The following is a 17,155-nucleotide window of genomic DNA, read 5'->3' as shown; positions in this document are numbered from 1 at the left end:
TATATAACAATTAGAAGCACCCTTGCTTGAGGAGTTCCTAGTTTAACTAAGGAAGTAGGGTTTGTATTTGTGGAAAGACTTGAGTGATGACTTAAGAGCAGTTTAAAAGAGATAGAAGCATAAGTACATACTAATCCAGGAACAGTGCTGGATGTCTATATAGTGCAGGTGTGGAAGAGTAAAGTGACCACAGTCAGGTGGGACTCGTCAGGGAAAGGTTTAGAAATAGCACACATTTACAGGTGTGTGTTTTTAAATTTTTTATTATGGTGACATTGCTTAACAAAATCTAGTAAGTTTCAAGTGTACAATTCAACAGTAAGACATATATATATATTGCATTGTGTGTTCACTGCCCATTGTTAGATTTTTTTTCCTATCACCACATACTTGACTCCTTTTGCCCCATTTACCTCCCCTCTTACAGGTGTGTTTTTAAGATAGGAAGAGCCATGGATAGACAAAGAGGCTAGGAGATGGCTATTGCAGACATCTGCCATGACAGAGCTGGGATCCTGCACCGTGCAGAGAAGGTAGTAGCTAAGCACAGTATCCTCTAGGGGGGCAGAAGGGCTGGGACCCTGGATCAGTGGTTCTTAACACTTCTTTTCTCACAAACATGATGGATTATGCCCATAAACAGAACACAGTTCCAATACTCAGTAGGAGATATATATGGGAACGCTGTACCTTCTGCTCAATTTTGCTGTGAACCTAAAAATGTTCTAAAAAATAAAATCTGATAATAAAAAAACATACACTCAATACTTAATTTTTAACACACTTCTGAAATCTAAAATCATTTTGATAGCAGAGAAACATAAAATGTGTAACTTGGCATTCTTAAAAAATTCTCACAGCTGCTTATAACATGATTATAATTTGTTCTGACAATGATTTTGCATTTACTAATTGAATGTGCAAGTGATAGAGCCTTAAAGAATGTACTGTCTCTTAGGTTTTACCAGTTTGAGAGTGAAGCAGGAACAATTAAAGAAAAGAAGAAATCATTTGCTTTGTAGGTAGGTTTCTGAACTCAGATATTCCCATGACCTTGAGAAGAAGTAGAAATGACTAATTTTCAGAAGAGAGGCAGATAAAAAACAGAGAACACTGCCTTATATTCACTAAGTATAACTTGTGTCCCTCTCTTAGAAGAGGGATATATCTATAGACTCTTAGACAGCATTTCCTGAAAGGTGTTCAAAAAAATTAGTTTACTAAGATACGACTAGATTGGTGGAGGCTGGATTGGGAAGACAGGAAGTTTCTGTGGCCAAATTCTGGGTAACTAGGCCCTTCTTAAAGACTCAAGCTATACTACTATAGAGAAACTTGCTTCCATTTGTTCAAGCCCCAGTTTCTCAATCTCCTGCCTGAATGGATCCCATGTTAACATCTGCATGTATTTGTTCACATGTCAAGAGTCAATGAAAAGAGAACTTGCAAAGAAAACACTGAATCCTTCTTTTTAAAAAATGATGCCACATTTCAGGGTCCTGTGACTTGCTTGCTCCATGTCAGCATTCACAGGGGTCAGCAACACACATATACTACTTCTTGAAGGGCTGCTGGCTGCACCCTGTCCTATCTTTTTTTTCTTCCCCGTGAAGATGGTCTTTGCAACCAGCTTTCATTTGTATGAAACATAGGAGGTGAGGGGATGGGGAGGGAAGTGGAAATGATACGGGTTCCACCCTTTCTAGTCTGGCTTCTAGATTAAGGTTGACAGCAGCCCATCCATCTGGGTATTCTGATAGAGTGCTCCTGAAAGGCCAAAGGCATATGGGCTGGGGCAGCTGCCTGGTGGGTGGTGACTGTAAGTCATTAAAGGGGAAAAGCAAGGCCCCCTTCTCAGACATGTGCTATTAAGTCAACACACAGTGGATCAGAATAAAAAGCATCTCCCTTACATGCCAAGCCATCCTGTGAATCCCTCCTGTTCAAGTCTCTCCCTTCTGCTATTTTTCTCTCTTGTTCTCATTTCTTGCAAGCTCAGCTCTCCCTCTTCCACAAACTTAAAAACTTTCCCTTCTCTGAACTCTGCTACCATCTTCTTGTACCTTTATTTTTCTGTAAAGACATTTGTTCAGCTTTTAATTCTATGCACTTGCCTTAACATTGTGCTTCACAAACTTGACTCATCACAACAATTACCTGACTGCTGGTTTAAAATATAGGTTTCCAGAACCCAGTAGGAATGGAGGGTGGAGATGGGAATGTGTATTGTGATAAAACCCCTAAGAAGTCTGATGACCAGGCCAGTTTGGGAACCTGTCCTAATGAGACTGTATTTGAATGACGGTATTTTAAATTAGAGATTGCTCTGTCTGTCCTCCAGCTTACAGAGGAACCAGGAGAAAAAAGCATTTTTCTGTCAATGCTGGTCACCTTTAGAAGTTCACTAAATCACTGTTACTTACCTGAGTCGGTCTGTTGCTCTGACCAAAGCACGTTAAATCTTAGAGCAGGCTTAGGGTTCCTCTGTTGAGAACCTCTAGAAGGCTCTTGTCACCTCCAGTCATAATCCTACCCTTCCTCCAAAGCCCCCTTGATGCCACTTCACCTCAGAGGGCTTCCCTGATCCCCCATACTTGTTTTTTCTATCTCCTCTCACATCTCTCTATGTGGCATTTAATTAATTCTGCCCTGTTTTATAATCCACTTTGTGCTTGTTTTTCCAAGATTGACTCCCCTTTCAGTCTCCTTCACTTGGAGGGCTGAAATTTGTCCCAAGAACTCATCAATCATCACTTTTTGCATAGACTGAAAGGAAAGAGAAGCCCTCTCTATCCCCTTTATCTTTGCCATGGCATGCTCTGATTCCTGACACCGAACCACCGAGAAGGCTCTTGGGAGGGATGAGTGAATGAATTGGAAGTTGAATGGGTAAATAGACTGTGCCAAATCACATGGATTCAATAAGCTACAATTGCAAAAAACTTACTCAAGATAATTACTAATATATACCTGCGAACCATAGTAATAGAGCTGCACAATGTGACAGGCAACGTCCTTGCTTACATTTGAGGTTGTTCTATGAAATGTATTTCATTTGATTACAAGCTAGTGCATAATTTAGAAATATTACTGAACACCGTTAGTCTTCAACATCCCTTCCTGTCACATTTCTCCTTATTTCCCTCCAACCATATTGAGAGCAGAAGGGAAATTAACAAAGTTTTAAAAACCCCACTAATCTAGATTTTGAAGCCTATTTCATAGTTTCTATGTGACCACATGTGAAGAAACTCACAGTTGTTTTTTTAATGCACACATGACCATGACTGTAGAATTCCAAGAGCCAGACCAGAAGGCAGCAGCACATCACAGCCCCGAAATACAGGGCTTGGCTGGGCTTTAATTGTTGGCTATAAAACTGGGTTCTCACTTTCCAGCTTTCTGGGGTCACAATTCTTTTAATAAATGAGCTGATGTAAATTGACGACAGTCACCTTCCTCATCTCCTAAAAGGCAGCAAGCCTTCCTATTTGCCTATCATCCTGGTGAACAGTTAAAATCATACATATTAGGCTTTGTGCTAGGCACTTGACATAATTATCTTATGGTGAATAAAGCAAATATGGGGTACAGTCATGGGGCCCAGCCCTCCCATGACCCAAGTAGAAGGGAGGTAGAAATAGTAAACATCTTCATTGCTCATGAGAAACCTCATAGTTTATGCAAACTTGGATCTTTCAGATCTTTGAAACAATCTTGAAGTTATAAAGGATAAAAATTCTTTCCTTTTCCATGATGGGGTGATAATAATACTATCAGCTAATACTTTTGTCTACTTACTGTGTGGTAAGCATTGTTTTAAACACTCTATGTAAATCAAATTATTTAATCCTAAAAGTCCTTTGAAGTGAACAATTATCCCTATTTTACAGGTGAAGAGACCTAGACACAGTATCTAAGTCACTTTATGGCCACACAGAGAGGAAATGGAAGAGCTGGGAGTTGATCCTCGGCAGTCTAGAACCTGTACTTTTATCACACATTTTGCCTCTCATGAAAGCAATTTCACCTATGTCAGTAGAAGACACCAGGGTATCAAGACTCTTATTTGGTTGTCACTCAGAGTATAGTTCCCGAGTAGTTTGCATACACTGACCAGCCAATTATAGCTCATTCTCACTCTGGCACAGCTTCAGGCTTCTAGACCTTGTTTCTTACCCTCCCTGAAGCATGAACAGACTCTGGTTTCTGGGACTGACACCTTCTTGGGCATGCAGATTGCTGTAGGAGAACTGCTCTCCAGTTCCCAGATTCCCCAGTGCCACTCTCTCCCCAAGATGGTCCAGCTGGCAAAGCCCTTCCCACCCAAGACCTCACCCACCTTCAAGCTGAGGTCCAGCTCCCTCAATGAGTGCTGGATCTCTCTGGTGAGGATGTTCATCCGTTCACACTCTTGGAAGGCAACTACAATGTAGGGGGTGCGCTCCTCCACTTTAGCCATCAGCTCTTGGATGTTAAACTCATCTGTTACCCGCTCCAATATTTCTTCCAGACGGGCCTTCACCTGCCCCACAATAGGAAACACAGGGTTAAGAATGGGCTCTAATTCTTCAGAAAGACTTCATTCTTCTGTGATATGGCACTAAAGATGCCATCATCCATCTCCCGGCCATAGTCTTGCCTGCTTACTTTAGTCAACTGGGTCAGGGGTTGAGGACCAACCACAGGATAACCTCCCCATAGGATGTGACTTCTGCAACCAGCTTAAAATGATGAACACAGGTGACTTTCCAAGAATTGGGAGTTGGAGAAACCCAGAGATTGACATAGTTAGCTGTGAGAATCAAAGTAGAAAGGCATAGGGTAGACTTGGGCCTAGGGCGCTCACTTTGGGCCATGTGAAACTGCAGTGATGAATATATATATATATATATATTCCAAGTTTCCAAGTTTCCATGAGGCCGCATTGTGGTTTCCATCCTTGGGCCCTGGAAGAAGCATCCCCATCTATCATGTAAACCTCCTCCCCAACCCCATGATTCCTTTTGCCACACAAACTGTCAGCTAACTAGACCAGGGGAGCTAGAACAGCCAGGGGTTCTCTCCTGGAAAATTGGAATTGGGGTACCAAGATACTGAGTTATTTTGGGGCAAACACTTGGAGGCTTGAGTCTGCCATTTAGAAGTGAATGAGTAAGACCAGGGGGTCTCTCAGAAGAGAAAGAAAAAAAATGAAACAAGTGTGGACGTAATAGAACATGTGGCCAGCAGAAGTGGATTGAGGGAGGGAGGGAGCCAGTGAGAGAGAGTGCCAGCCTTCCAGGATCGTGAGAGCTGAGCTCCAGATGCAAGTGGTGGATGTCCGTCGTTTTTCTCTGTTCATCATCTCTCTCCTCTTAACAGGTCCCTCTCTCCTTCATGAAATTACCTCTTACCCATTGTTTTGGGGTACAGTCATAGGGCCCAGCCCTCCCATGACCCAAGTAGGTCAATCAGATTATCTTTTTCAGGAGCATAAAAATTTAAATCTCAAGCCTAGGATTCAGGGACAGAAATTGGGTGGAGCCACTGACAGGATGGAAGTGCCTTGAAAGGACTGTCTACTTTTCTTTTTCCCTGGGCCCTAGGGCCATTGTGGTTTCTATCCTCTCTTAAGTTGATTCCTTTGATATAGTGAGCTATTTCTTGCCTATTTCAGCTAAATTAATATCTGTTGTTTACACCAAAGAACCCTGACTGAGTTAATACAGTTCAGTTATGCATTACCCATGTGAATTTTAGCAAGTCATTTAGGCCTCAATTTTCTGCATCTATAAAAATTTCCAAGAGCATCTTTTCCACCAACCCTCTCTCCCCCAACTCCCAGGGCTGATGTGAAGATCAAATTAAATGAGCTGATGAATGTGGCAGTATCTGAATGCCACAAAAAAAAACTATATAAATGTAAAGGGTTATTAATATTCACTTTGCTTTGTACTGTTAACATACAATACATTCTCTAGGAAAAGAGCTGATGTTAGAAAAAAGAAAGTAAAACTCATCACCCTGTCATGAATGGGTCTCTGGTGCTGTCATAGCAAACACTGGAATGGAATTTTAATGGTACCTGAAAGCTGCTGCTAGGGTAGAAGACAAATAGCTAAAATTATATCATATTACTGTCTGGAGTAGAATTTGAAGGAACAGCATTTGGACATGATTCACAAAGAGATGAAAAGATAGTCTGGAGGCATTGCACCAAAATACACTGAACATAGGGAAACAGAGTTCTATTCTGTCACTGGCCTGGCTGTGGAGAATTTGGAGACCAGGACTGAGGACGGAGAAGGGAACAGACTCTCAGACATGGACAGGTCCCTCTTCTGCTCAGAGCCCTTCAGATAGGGGAAGTGGGTTCCCAGGGATGTGGTCTGCTTTATTTCCACAAGCAAATACCATTTTTTTTTTTTTTTTTGCCTTTATTTCTTTTTGGAATACTAATAAATGCTTACCATAAAAATCTAAACATTACAGATCCAAATGATATTAAAAACAAAATTTCTCACAATTTTTCTTCTTCTCTCAAGGGGGGGGGGAACCACTAACTGCTAAATTTTTAGTTTATAATTTCTGAAAGTATCCTTCAATGCATATAACTCTACCCACCCATCCATCCATCCACCCACCCATCCATCCATCCATCCAGCCATCCAGCCATCCAGCCATCCAGCTATCCCCATATTTATCATGTCTGTTATGTCTTCCCTCCATCTCTCACCCCTCCTTCCTCCACTTTTCTATCAATAATGGAATCGTATTACACATACCTTTTTCAGCTTGCTTTTTTCACATTATAATACATCTTAGACACATTTCCTTGTTAGTATATGTGGATTTGCCTTTTTTTTTAAAACAGTATTTCACTGTTTGACATACCATAATTTATTCCCCTATTGATGGATATTTGGTCTGTTTATCATTTCTACTACTATAAGCAATCTTGCAACAAATAAATATAACACTTTTGAGTGTTTCTACTTGAATTCCTAGATATAGAATTATGGGTAAAAATTATGAACATTTCAAATTTTAGTAGCTATGGTCAAATTGTTATGTAATTTAAACTTCTATCAGCAAAGATGAAAAGTGCCTGTTTGCTTATGCCCTAACCACTAGATATTATCATATTTAAGAATCTTTACCATTAGGTGAACAATGATATTTCACTTAACTTCATTTAGCTATGAGTGATATTGAGAATATTTTATTGGCCATTTATATTATTATGTGAATTTATTTTGTGTCCTTCTTTCCCCTCCTCTCACATTCTTTCTCCTTTTTCCACAAGTATGAACTTTTTGTATATTAGCAAAATCTTCTCACTTCCTGGTATCTGAGGTGCTAAATAGGTTCTCTTAGTTTGGCAAGTGATCATAGTTTATCTCTTTTTGAAACACACACACATGTCATTTCTTAAATGATGGAAGAAGGGATAAGGAAATTCCAAGAACTAGAAGCTTTTTCAAATGCTACTTGAAGAATCCTAAGTCTATGACTTATATAGTCCCAGGCTCTTTCATTCTTAGAAAGAGGAACGTTTTTCATTTTGTGTGGTTTGGAATCTGGGTAAAGTAACATTTCTTCTCTTCCTTTTGTTCTCAAATTACATCTTATGCATCAAATGGTGGAATACCCTGAGTAGTGTGATTTAGGGCAGCTTTCTCAAAGTGTGCTCATCTGCATCAAAACTGCTAGGAGGCAAATTCCTGGGCCTAACCCCCGACCTCAGAATCAGAACTTCAAGTTTCCTAGCTCATTCTGAGGCATATTAAAATTTTAGAACTATTTTAATGACACCAGTCTATACCTTAAAACAAAAGTCCAGCTTCCTTAGAATCAGTTTGTTTTCTAAAATCAATTCCTGGAGACTAAATGTTTGATAACTCCCCATATTTCTTAATCCTTAGTATTCTAAGTGTGGTTCCTTGTGAACCCAATGGAATCTCTAATTAAAGGAATCTGGGCAGTGCTATGGAGTGAAGGTGGGGTGAAAGAGGTACATCTCTCAGAGGATGAATTAGCCTGTCTTGGGAAAAACTTCACAGAGAAGTTTCATTTTAGTGCTCCATTCCTTTTTTGCCCTCTGCAGTGCCCACACCAGGAACAGGGCCCTCATATTGCCTCTTGTTGCCATAAAACCCATACCTCACCCTTGTCTGTCTTTGGACACCATAATCCCTCCCCACTTTTCTGAGATTTTAGGAAGTCCTGTGCTTAGTAGCACTTACCTGTGTATTAGGAGACTCTGATTAAATGTCATGCACACAAATTGAAAGCATTTTTGTCTTAAAGAGGGTGAATAAATGCAAATGAGCATCTAGCTGGTGGGATGAGGGGGGAGGTGTTTAGGAGCAGCTCCCCACTCATCATTGCTTAGTTTGCCAAAGAATCATAAAGTCAGTTCAAGCTTCCCAAACCACCATTGTTCAGCCTTGCCCTTTCTTCACTTTGGCAGATGAACTGAATTGAAATAGACTTTGGGTGGACTAGCAAAGCAAACTACCAAACCCAATGGCAGGGACTTTATGGGTAACAAACAAGATGGCCAGCATGGTGACATGACTAGAGGGGAAGGGCTCTTGGAGTTGAAGGGCAAGCATCTCAAGGCTGGACTGGCAGGCATGTGAGAGGGGAGGGTGTGCACAGTATGGTCTGCGCTGTGTACAGGCAATGAGACCAATGAGCTCCCCAGAGTGATCTCAGGCAATCCCCTCCATATACCTTTTCTTCTCTCATGGCTCCTGCTCCATGTCCAGCTTGGCTGTCCTGGGGCTGTAGCTCCAGCACTGTGCGAAAGAGTTTTTCTGAGGTCTGGGTTAGGAAGCCAATCTCAGCATTGGGGTGGAGGCCATAAAGATATGGTGACTCTGGGGGCAGCTCTGTGTCAATGTACTGAAAGTCAAGGGCAAGATCATTTAGAAACAAAACAAGATATATCTCCCATATCTCACTCTGACTTGTACTCCAAAAGGCAGTCAGTGGGCCAGAGCAGGCCTCAGGTACCAGTGTCCCTTTGCCCTCTGGGTGAACGCTGCTCACCAACACTAGCTGACATCAGCATGCTCTCCACCTGTTAGTGCACATCCTTTACCCCGCCTTCCCTCCATACCAACTATTTTGTATGCTAGGCCAGTTTTCCAGAACTTCCACAATCATGAGATCATTCTCTTTTTTGGGAAGCTTAGAAGACTTTATCCACCTCCAATTTTGCTCCCTCCTACCGCTCCCTGATATACACTTGTCCCTTCACATATAAAGAGAATTTCTCAGAGTCCTTCAGAAATACTAAACCCTACCAGGTATTTTTACTCAAAATCTTCTAGAATTTCAGACCTCTTCCCCTTAAATTCCTTTTTTCTCTCCTCTGTTTAGCTATATCAGGGATGATACACCTAAATGCAAACACAGGACCATGCATGAAGAATAAACGTGTGAATTAGGATGTAGGACTAGGTGAGCTCTGCTGAGAACTGGAGAGTTCTTGCCTCTGGCAAAAAATATTTGAATTTAAAAACTTTAAAATGGTGTGTCACCCAAACAGCACATCTCTGTGGTCAGTTATGGTAGGCCACAGTCTGTTGCCCCTAAAAAAATCCTCTTCAGCCTTTAAGGCTCAGTATTTTTCTCCGAATATTCTCTGAGTACTTCTTTACAATTCTTTCTATCACAATGTGAAAATATCCCTCATGTTTACTACTAATTTGACTTTAATGATTTTTTTGGTGCTAGTAACATCTAGTTTAAGTAAAATATTGCTCATTCCTTAAAGGCAAAGTTTTGTGTTTATTTTTATTTTTTTCCAGCAACCAGCACACACCCGGACTTCTTGGCAGGTGCTCTATAACTATGTATTTACTGATAGATTAAAGGGAGAGATGAAGAAAAGGAAAATCTGCCTCAATCATCTGGAAGTGCAAATCACGTTATTGTTGCCCATTACCTACTGCAGCCTCTTGTTGAATTGTTCCATGGACACTAGGGGACGCTCTTGCACAATTTTATTGGTAAAGCCTTGAAATCTTAGTCAAGCAGTTTAAAAAAATTCCTCTAATTTTTTTTAGGGTCTTAGTGTTTTTTTGTTTGTTTGTTTGTTTTTTTAACGCCTACAGCACCTGATATTCCTAGGTGGTCTCCTATCCAACTATTAATCAGGCCCGACCCTGCTTAGCTTCCGAGATCAGACGAGATCTAGCAGGTTCAGGGTAGCATGACCATAGTAGGGTTTTAGTGTTTTTAATTTCTTCTCATAGGTCCAGTTTTTCTGGATTGAATGACTTTTATGACTTACCTTATAAATTTTTTTTTAAAAAACTTTAAAGCTTTTTTTAAATTTTATTTTATTATTAGTTTCAAGTATACAGTACATTGGTTAGACATTTATGTAGTTTATAAAATGATCCCCCTAATTGCTCTTTTCTCCCCTGGGTTACTAGCCAATATACTAATGCTAAGTGCATTCCCTATGCCATGCTCCCCATCCCCATGACCATCTATCAACTACTAATTTGTACTTCTTTAACCCTTCACCCATTCTCACAGCCCCTCACAGTTCCCCCGTACGTTACCAAATTGTCCTCTATATTTGTGAGTAAGATTTTGATTAGTTTGTTCTTTTTGTTCCTTAGAATCCACATATAAGTGAAATCATATGGTATTCATTTTTCTCTATCTGACTTCTTTCACCTCAGCATAATAACCTCTAGGTCTATCCATGTATGTTATCTTGGGATACACAGAGGAACAGATTATATATAAAAAGGAGCATAAGAAATAAACTCGGAGAGACAGTTGTGAGATCTGTTCTCCTTCCTGCACCCTGTCTGTCTTCTCTTTTTTCTCAGTCCCCGCTCCCCCATTCAGGTACCCGGTTTGACTTGGTCGGCTGGTTTCCGACATTCACCCCATTGTCCCAGCCCCCCAATACCTCCTCCCTTCTGGCCATCCCCAGATTGTCCTCTATATTTATGAGTCTGTTTTTGATTAGTTTGTTCTTTTGGTTTCTTAGATTCCACACATAAGCGAAATCATATGGTATTTATCTTTCTCTGTCTGACTTATTTCACTAGGTATAATAACCTCTAAGTCCATCCTACCATTGTAAATGGTAGGATTTTATTTCTTTTTCTGAATTAAAAAATTTTAAAGCTTGTAGTTAATGTTTTTTTTTTTTGTTTATGACCAGTAGTTTTCTTAAGTTTGGTATTCAAAGTTCTTTTAGGCATGTTCGAAAGTCAAGCAGTGAAAAAGATTTTTTAAAATTATCTTTTAATATATTTTCCATGGCAGGCTAAACAGGCAAAGATGAGAACCTTAAAAATAATTGTAGTAATAATAAAATAAAAATCCAAAGTAATAGTATGAAAAAGCTTTATCTGAATGTTTTTCTTGGTATGTGTATGTGGGTATGTGTGCCTGTGTTCATAGCGACCAACAAATAAAAGGGTGAGTACTCTGCTACGGGATCATGTCCCTTTTAAGATATTTAGAATCATTAATATAAACTTTAGCAATAGTTGGCTAACTTCTTACCTGAAATTTTGCTCCTAACGACTTTGTCAATGAAAACAATCAAATGAATGACCCAGATGATATTTGTAGAAAAGAGCAAAAGTAGAATTATTGAACCAAACATCAAGAATAAAAAGATTGCCAAAGGCTAGAGACACTATAGCTCTCAAATTGAACAGGACAAACTTGAGGCTGAGAACCACACTTGATATAAGTGCGGCTCTTGAAGCCATTCTCGCCTGACCCTGTGTGAGTATCCATAAGCAGTGGCGGGCAACACTGAAGGAAGACTCAGGTCCCATGTGGGCACCATCACGCCATCATGAGGACAGAGGAGAGCATTACCTGATGGTAACTATTGTAGTCCATGTTGCCTGGAAGTGGGAACCCTGGAGCCAAAGATAGGTCTCCTTCTAGCATTTCTGGTTTAATGAATTCCTCCAGATAGGTCCTGCAGAGTCTCCTGTCCCAGTCATCGGTGATATGGCCTCCATACATGATCTCTCCAAAGAGGTAACGCAGATCATCAAAGGGAACCTGAGAGACAGGGGAAAGAAGGAAAGACCTCCACTCAACACAGGCACCAGGGCTAGCCTGATGTGTGGGCAGAGCATAAGCCACCAGAAGGGGCGCATCTTGAAATTAGGAGCCATGTTTTATTCTCATGCGTCCCTCAGTGTCCAGCAGAGTCAGGCATGTGTGGGAACTCATTAACTGCTTGAAGAATTACATCAAAGGGTGAGGAGAAGTCAGGGGCCAACCCCCTCACATGCATGCCTTCCCTCTGTCACAATCTTTAACTGTGGCGGTGAGACCCAGCTCTACCTACAAGTCCTTTAAACAGGCAAATGTCAAATGGAAAAAAGTGAGGCCAAGGGAACTTCTCTAATTTTTTTGTAATTAATTAACATGCTAATTAATGTCTCCTTCAAAAGTCCAAAGTAAATAAAATATAACAGGCAAGTTCACTAGTGTTGAAGTTAGGGAGAGAAGCCCCTGGAGAAAGCCGTGTCAGAGTGCAGCAAATAAAGGGATGAAGTTGTGGAGGTGGGCTTCCTGGGTCCCTGGAGCTGGAGGCAAAGGGACTGCTTAGGGCGTCTGGGCCCCGATTCATTGCCCCACCAGGAAGAGAAGGAGGCCTTGTTGATGCTGTGTTGGGTCTATGAACCAGAAAAGCCTTGATGGTGTGAATACCCCCTTAAATGAAATAGCATGGCTTGTTAGTGTAAGTTTTCTTTGAAACAGGGATATCAGACAGAGAATGAAGGAAATGAGATGTAGCAAAAATTTGGCTTCTTCAACTTTGGCAAGACCATAACTATGTGAGAAGCTGAGTTCTCCAAGACAAGTTTTGTGTCCTTAACTAGTTAAATTGGCAACCTGTGTCAGGGGAGTGTGGCATCTCTTCCTGCCAATCTACAGTCCCTTGCAAGGCTGTGCATGTGCAGGGGTGGTCTGGGCCCTAGAACACTCATGGAACTGACTCACACCAGGTGTGAGTCACAGGTTTGGTTTCTAGAGCTTTTGTGGTACTCATCTCGGTCTTACGCTGGTCCTGTAGTTGGCTACATGGTTAAACTCACACTGACTCACTCCACTGCGGGGACGGAGATGCGGCTAGACCTTCCCAAGTGCTTGTGCCCCTTCTTCCCTATACTGATGCCCTATCCTCTTTCTTATAGGTGACCCTCTTGACCTAACCCCTAGCTGGCTGGAAACTTTACCTTTGCATTGGCCTCCAGGAAGTTGTAAAGCACATTCACAGAGATGGTGAGGTCCCCAGTGTTGAAGGGGTAGGAGCGATTCCATCCCTGGGGCCCAAACTTTCGTCTTTCTGCCACCACGGCGTGAAAGTAACAAAGAGCAAAGAGGATACTCTTGAACTCCATTTCCCGGGAACACATCTCCAAGGTGTCCTGAAAGGAAAGTGTCACTTCCAATGTTAGTTCAGAGTTGCTGTTCTACAGGGCAGACCACGGTGTGGGTTCGGGTGGCTGGGGTTGCTCTGGATAAAGTAACCCTATATCTTAGATAAGGTCTGAGCTATATATGGTAGATTATGGATTTCATTGTGGATACATGTGGGCCCAGGATTTGAGGGGCCCTTGCAGAGGGGTTGGATTTTAGTTTACAATCTGAGTTTAGATTCAGGTTATAACGGGGCTTGGTTTACAGTTAAAGTTTGTACATCTGGACATGCTAGTTAAGTTCTCAAGCATGGCTAATGGAAACAGGGTGGTGGCCATGGGAGTGTCGAATTTGTCATAGTCATATCATTTTGTGCTGAGGTGTGGGTGGAGACTTCTACAGCATCATTTCTTGTATTTTCCCTTCTTGCCATGCTTTTCTTGCCCATCATGGAACCTTAGTAGGTATGATTACAGCCTATATGACTGAGGAGTTCTTGGCTCATCTGCGGGGGGACCTGCTGCAAGGAAGGGGAAGATGGGAATCAGAGCCACAAGAAAAAGAGGAGTGGCCTACCCTTCACCATCCTAACTACTCCACCAAACCTGAGAAGGGGTGATGGGACACATGGGTACAGAAATAGGAGTACCAAGGGGTCCTGACTGCAGAGCATAAGGTGGGGGGAAAAGGTGTGGCTCATGAAGAGATGATAAAAGAAGGGACAGATGGCAGAAAAGAGAAGCAGGAGAAAGTCCAGAGAGGGAGGAAATGGAATTGTGGTTGGTGAATTTTAAGGGGGATGGTAGTAATAGTGCAGAGGGAGAAATCTCCATTTTTGAAGGGATGATAGCACAAGAACCCCTGGATTCTTTAGAATTAAACATTTTCTCTGAGAGAGACCCTTTTTCTTCAGAAAGGAGCAAGATGTTGCAGCTGGAGCCCAAGAGAGGCACTTTCGAAGCTCACATAAATTGTATTGAACACAGTCCTGGTATTTCTTCTAAGAATTGGCCCTTAGATTTTGCTCACATGGGCAAGAGAACAAAGGAGACAGGACAAATTAAGCTTCTGGTAGGTTTGATTTTTTTCACTGAAAACCCATGACACCATTGCAATCATTCTCTGGCTATGTAGGGGTCACCCTTGTGCCTTTGTTGGGTACCATGTTTGCCACAAAGGTATGAATGTGTCAAGTCAGAAGTGATGCAGAGGACAAAGTAACTGCCTTGTGCAAGCAAAAGTTTATTAACTGCTTTCTGGAGAGACCTGTCTCTATAGACATGCAGGGCACTTCCTTTGTTATTTTGACATGTTTGAAAAAATTGGGTCTGGCTGAAAAATGCCTGTAAGCCTCAAGACAAGAAATCACTATTAAAATGCTGAAACTAGTTGACAATGGCACACTCAAACAAGAGTCAGAAGAAAATAATCACCACCAAACAGCAAAGCTATCAGGGAAGCAGGAATAAAAAGAGCTCAGTTCTCTAATTTGTCCCTTAAATGGTTAAAATAAAAAGGGGCTCTGAAGAAACAGAGTAAATAATAGGGGGTATTAACCAGGCTTCTGTTCCAGGGCACTTGTAAAAGCAGAATGGAACAATTGTGAATAATAAATATACTCATAAATCTATCCTTCTTTCTCAGAATGAGTTACTGAAGATGGCTATAAATGGCCAAAAACTCAACTATAGTACGGACAGAATAACCAGGAAAAGCAAGCATCTCATAGGATGCTTTTCCTAGTTTCCTGATAACCAAGACTGGACATCGAGCTTGCAGAGAAATAAACTCAAGAACAAGGGCCCATAGGGAGGCTTAGGAGATGAAGTCAGGTATGACATTAGATGATAACAATCTTACTGAGGCATAATATCTTTGTATTAATTATTAGGAGATATAACATGTGAGACTTCTGCTGTCCTCCCTAGCTCTGTCCAAGACCCTCAAGGCAGAGGAGCTGGAAATGATCTGCCACTGTAACCTTTAATAGAGCTAGTTAACTATATCCCAGTGCCCCTTTTTTTCAACTTTTAATTTAAAAAAAAAAAGTGATTAAATACCCATTAATATTTCCTATCTTAACCATTTTGAAGTATAAAGTTCATTATGTGCATTCATATTATTGTACAACTCAATGCCTTATCAGGTCAGAAATGTCTTTGCTTGGAACTAGCTACCACTGCCTATAAAGAAGGCTGTGGGTTTCAAAGTTAAACACGTACATCTCTCCTACGTGGAATGTGAAATCTAGAAAATGTAGAAGTTTTGACCTCCAATATGGAGTACGTAGGAGTTTAGTCAAGGCCTATTTAGAAAAAATAAAAAAGAAAGAAAAAAAATGTCCCTGCACAAAAGAACAGCCCACCTTTTGTTTCACGTTGCAATGGGCAGGTATTTCTTAATAAAAATGAAAAAAACATCCTGAATCTCCTGGGCATGTTCCCCCATTCTCTGCTCCAGATTATATTTGGGTTTTGGAGTTCAGTTGGGAAGTTGAATGAAAAAGGAAGAGACTGGACCAATTTTGCTTCTCAAATCTTTGTGGCAGCCTCCTCTCCAAGTTGCACTGTTTGAGTCTAGCATCGAGAGGGACCTCAGCCACTCAGTGAAATTTGAGACTCTGACTGCCAAGTGGTCTTCATCTTATTTTAAGTGAAACTAGTCCTCAAAGAGCCCCTGGTCCTGACGGTTTATGTTGGGCGAGCTAGAATAGTTATCCTCTTGGATGGTCTGTTTCAAGTTACCTTGATGACCTACCTGGGACTTGTGCTGAGTTTTAGCATGGGTCCTAAGAAGCTAGAGATCCTTTGATGTTATTAAAAAGCCTTCCCAACAGATCCTAGAACCATATCCTTGAATTCCACCAAGGCCTAGAGTAGTGAATGGACTTTAAGGTGGTCTCCTTGGCCCCCACCCTCCTGGTATTCATACCTTTGTGTATCCCCTTCTCAGGAAGAAGCAACAAGAAAGGATGCCTTCCTGAGAAGATAAAAGAGGCCTGAGCCACAGACTTGGCAAGTGCTACTTTACATATGGACCCAGGGGCTTGGTCTCGACTTTTAATAAACATTCCACAACATGAGTCTTAGAGTTCCCAGTAATGGAAATACCAGTAATGTAGTAGCCTGCATTTGAAATTTTGCCTGGATATTCTTAGTCTCATTGTAGCATAGTTTTCTCAAAGTTGACTGTGCAATAGAATCTCTTGGAGAGTTCGTTAGGACACAGACAATTCAGTAGGTCTAGATGGGGGCTTGAGAATTTGCTTTTCTAACAAGTTGACGCTGATGCTGCTATTCTGCAGGTCACACTTTAAGAGCCTAACACATGGTTACATTCCAAGTCCAGATCCCCACTGCCTGACACTTGGATTATTTTAAGCCTCGATACTCAAGTTGCATGAAGGTATCACCTATTATTATTATTATCTGAACATGAGTGTCAACCCCCTGCTTGAAAATAGTATGCTTAGCTGATAAATGTGTGACTAGTATATCATATCAATTAGATTTAGAGCAAATATGTCCTTTCCTATTTTGGAATATTTAGTTAACATGTGGACTTGTACAAAGTTCCCCCACATTTCTTGCCAAAGAAAGATCCTAAACTTGGGTCCCCCAAGTGTATCTGGAAATTGAGAGCTGGATTGTACTGAGTAGGCACAGGGTGGAGGTCAATTTCAACGGGAACACATTTTGTTCACATCAGGCATTTCTCCATAGCCCAGCCGGTACCACAA

The 17,155-nt window shown here is 41.2% G+C and overlaps 1 protein-coding gene and 1 pseudogene across 1 annotated transcript in view; both read right to left on the bottom strand.

The window, feature by feature from the left end:
• Positions 1-17,155, bottom strand: part of DNAH9 (dynein axonemal heavy chain 9) — a 312,771-nt gene that overhangs the window by 12,724 nt on the left and 282,892 nt on the right. The window contains 4 exon segments of the mRNA XM_006922399.3: positions 4,343-4,525; positions 8,722-8,892; positions 11,854-12,045; positions 13,233-13,424. Of these exon segments, the coding sequence (XP_006922461.1) occupies positions 4,343-4,525; positions 8,722-8,892; positions 11,854-12,045; positions 13,233-13,424 (738 nt within the window).
• LOC112471426 lies at positions 10,101-10,219 on the bottom strand (annotated as a pseudogene).

Source organism: Pteropus alecto, unplaced genomic scaffold (assembly GCF_000325575.1).
Source record: "Pteropus alecto unplaced genomic scaffold, ASM32557v1 scaffold398, whole genome shotgun sequence".
Taxonomy (NCBI): Eukaryota; Metazoa; Chordata; class Mammalia; order Chiroptera; family Pteropodidae; genus Pteropus; species Pteropus alecto.
The sequence above is the reverse complement of the archived record's forward strand: the minus strand, read 5'-3'. Positions and strand labels throughout refer to the sequence as shown.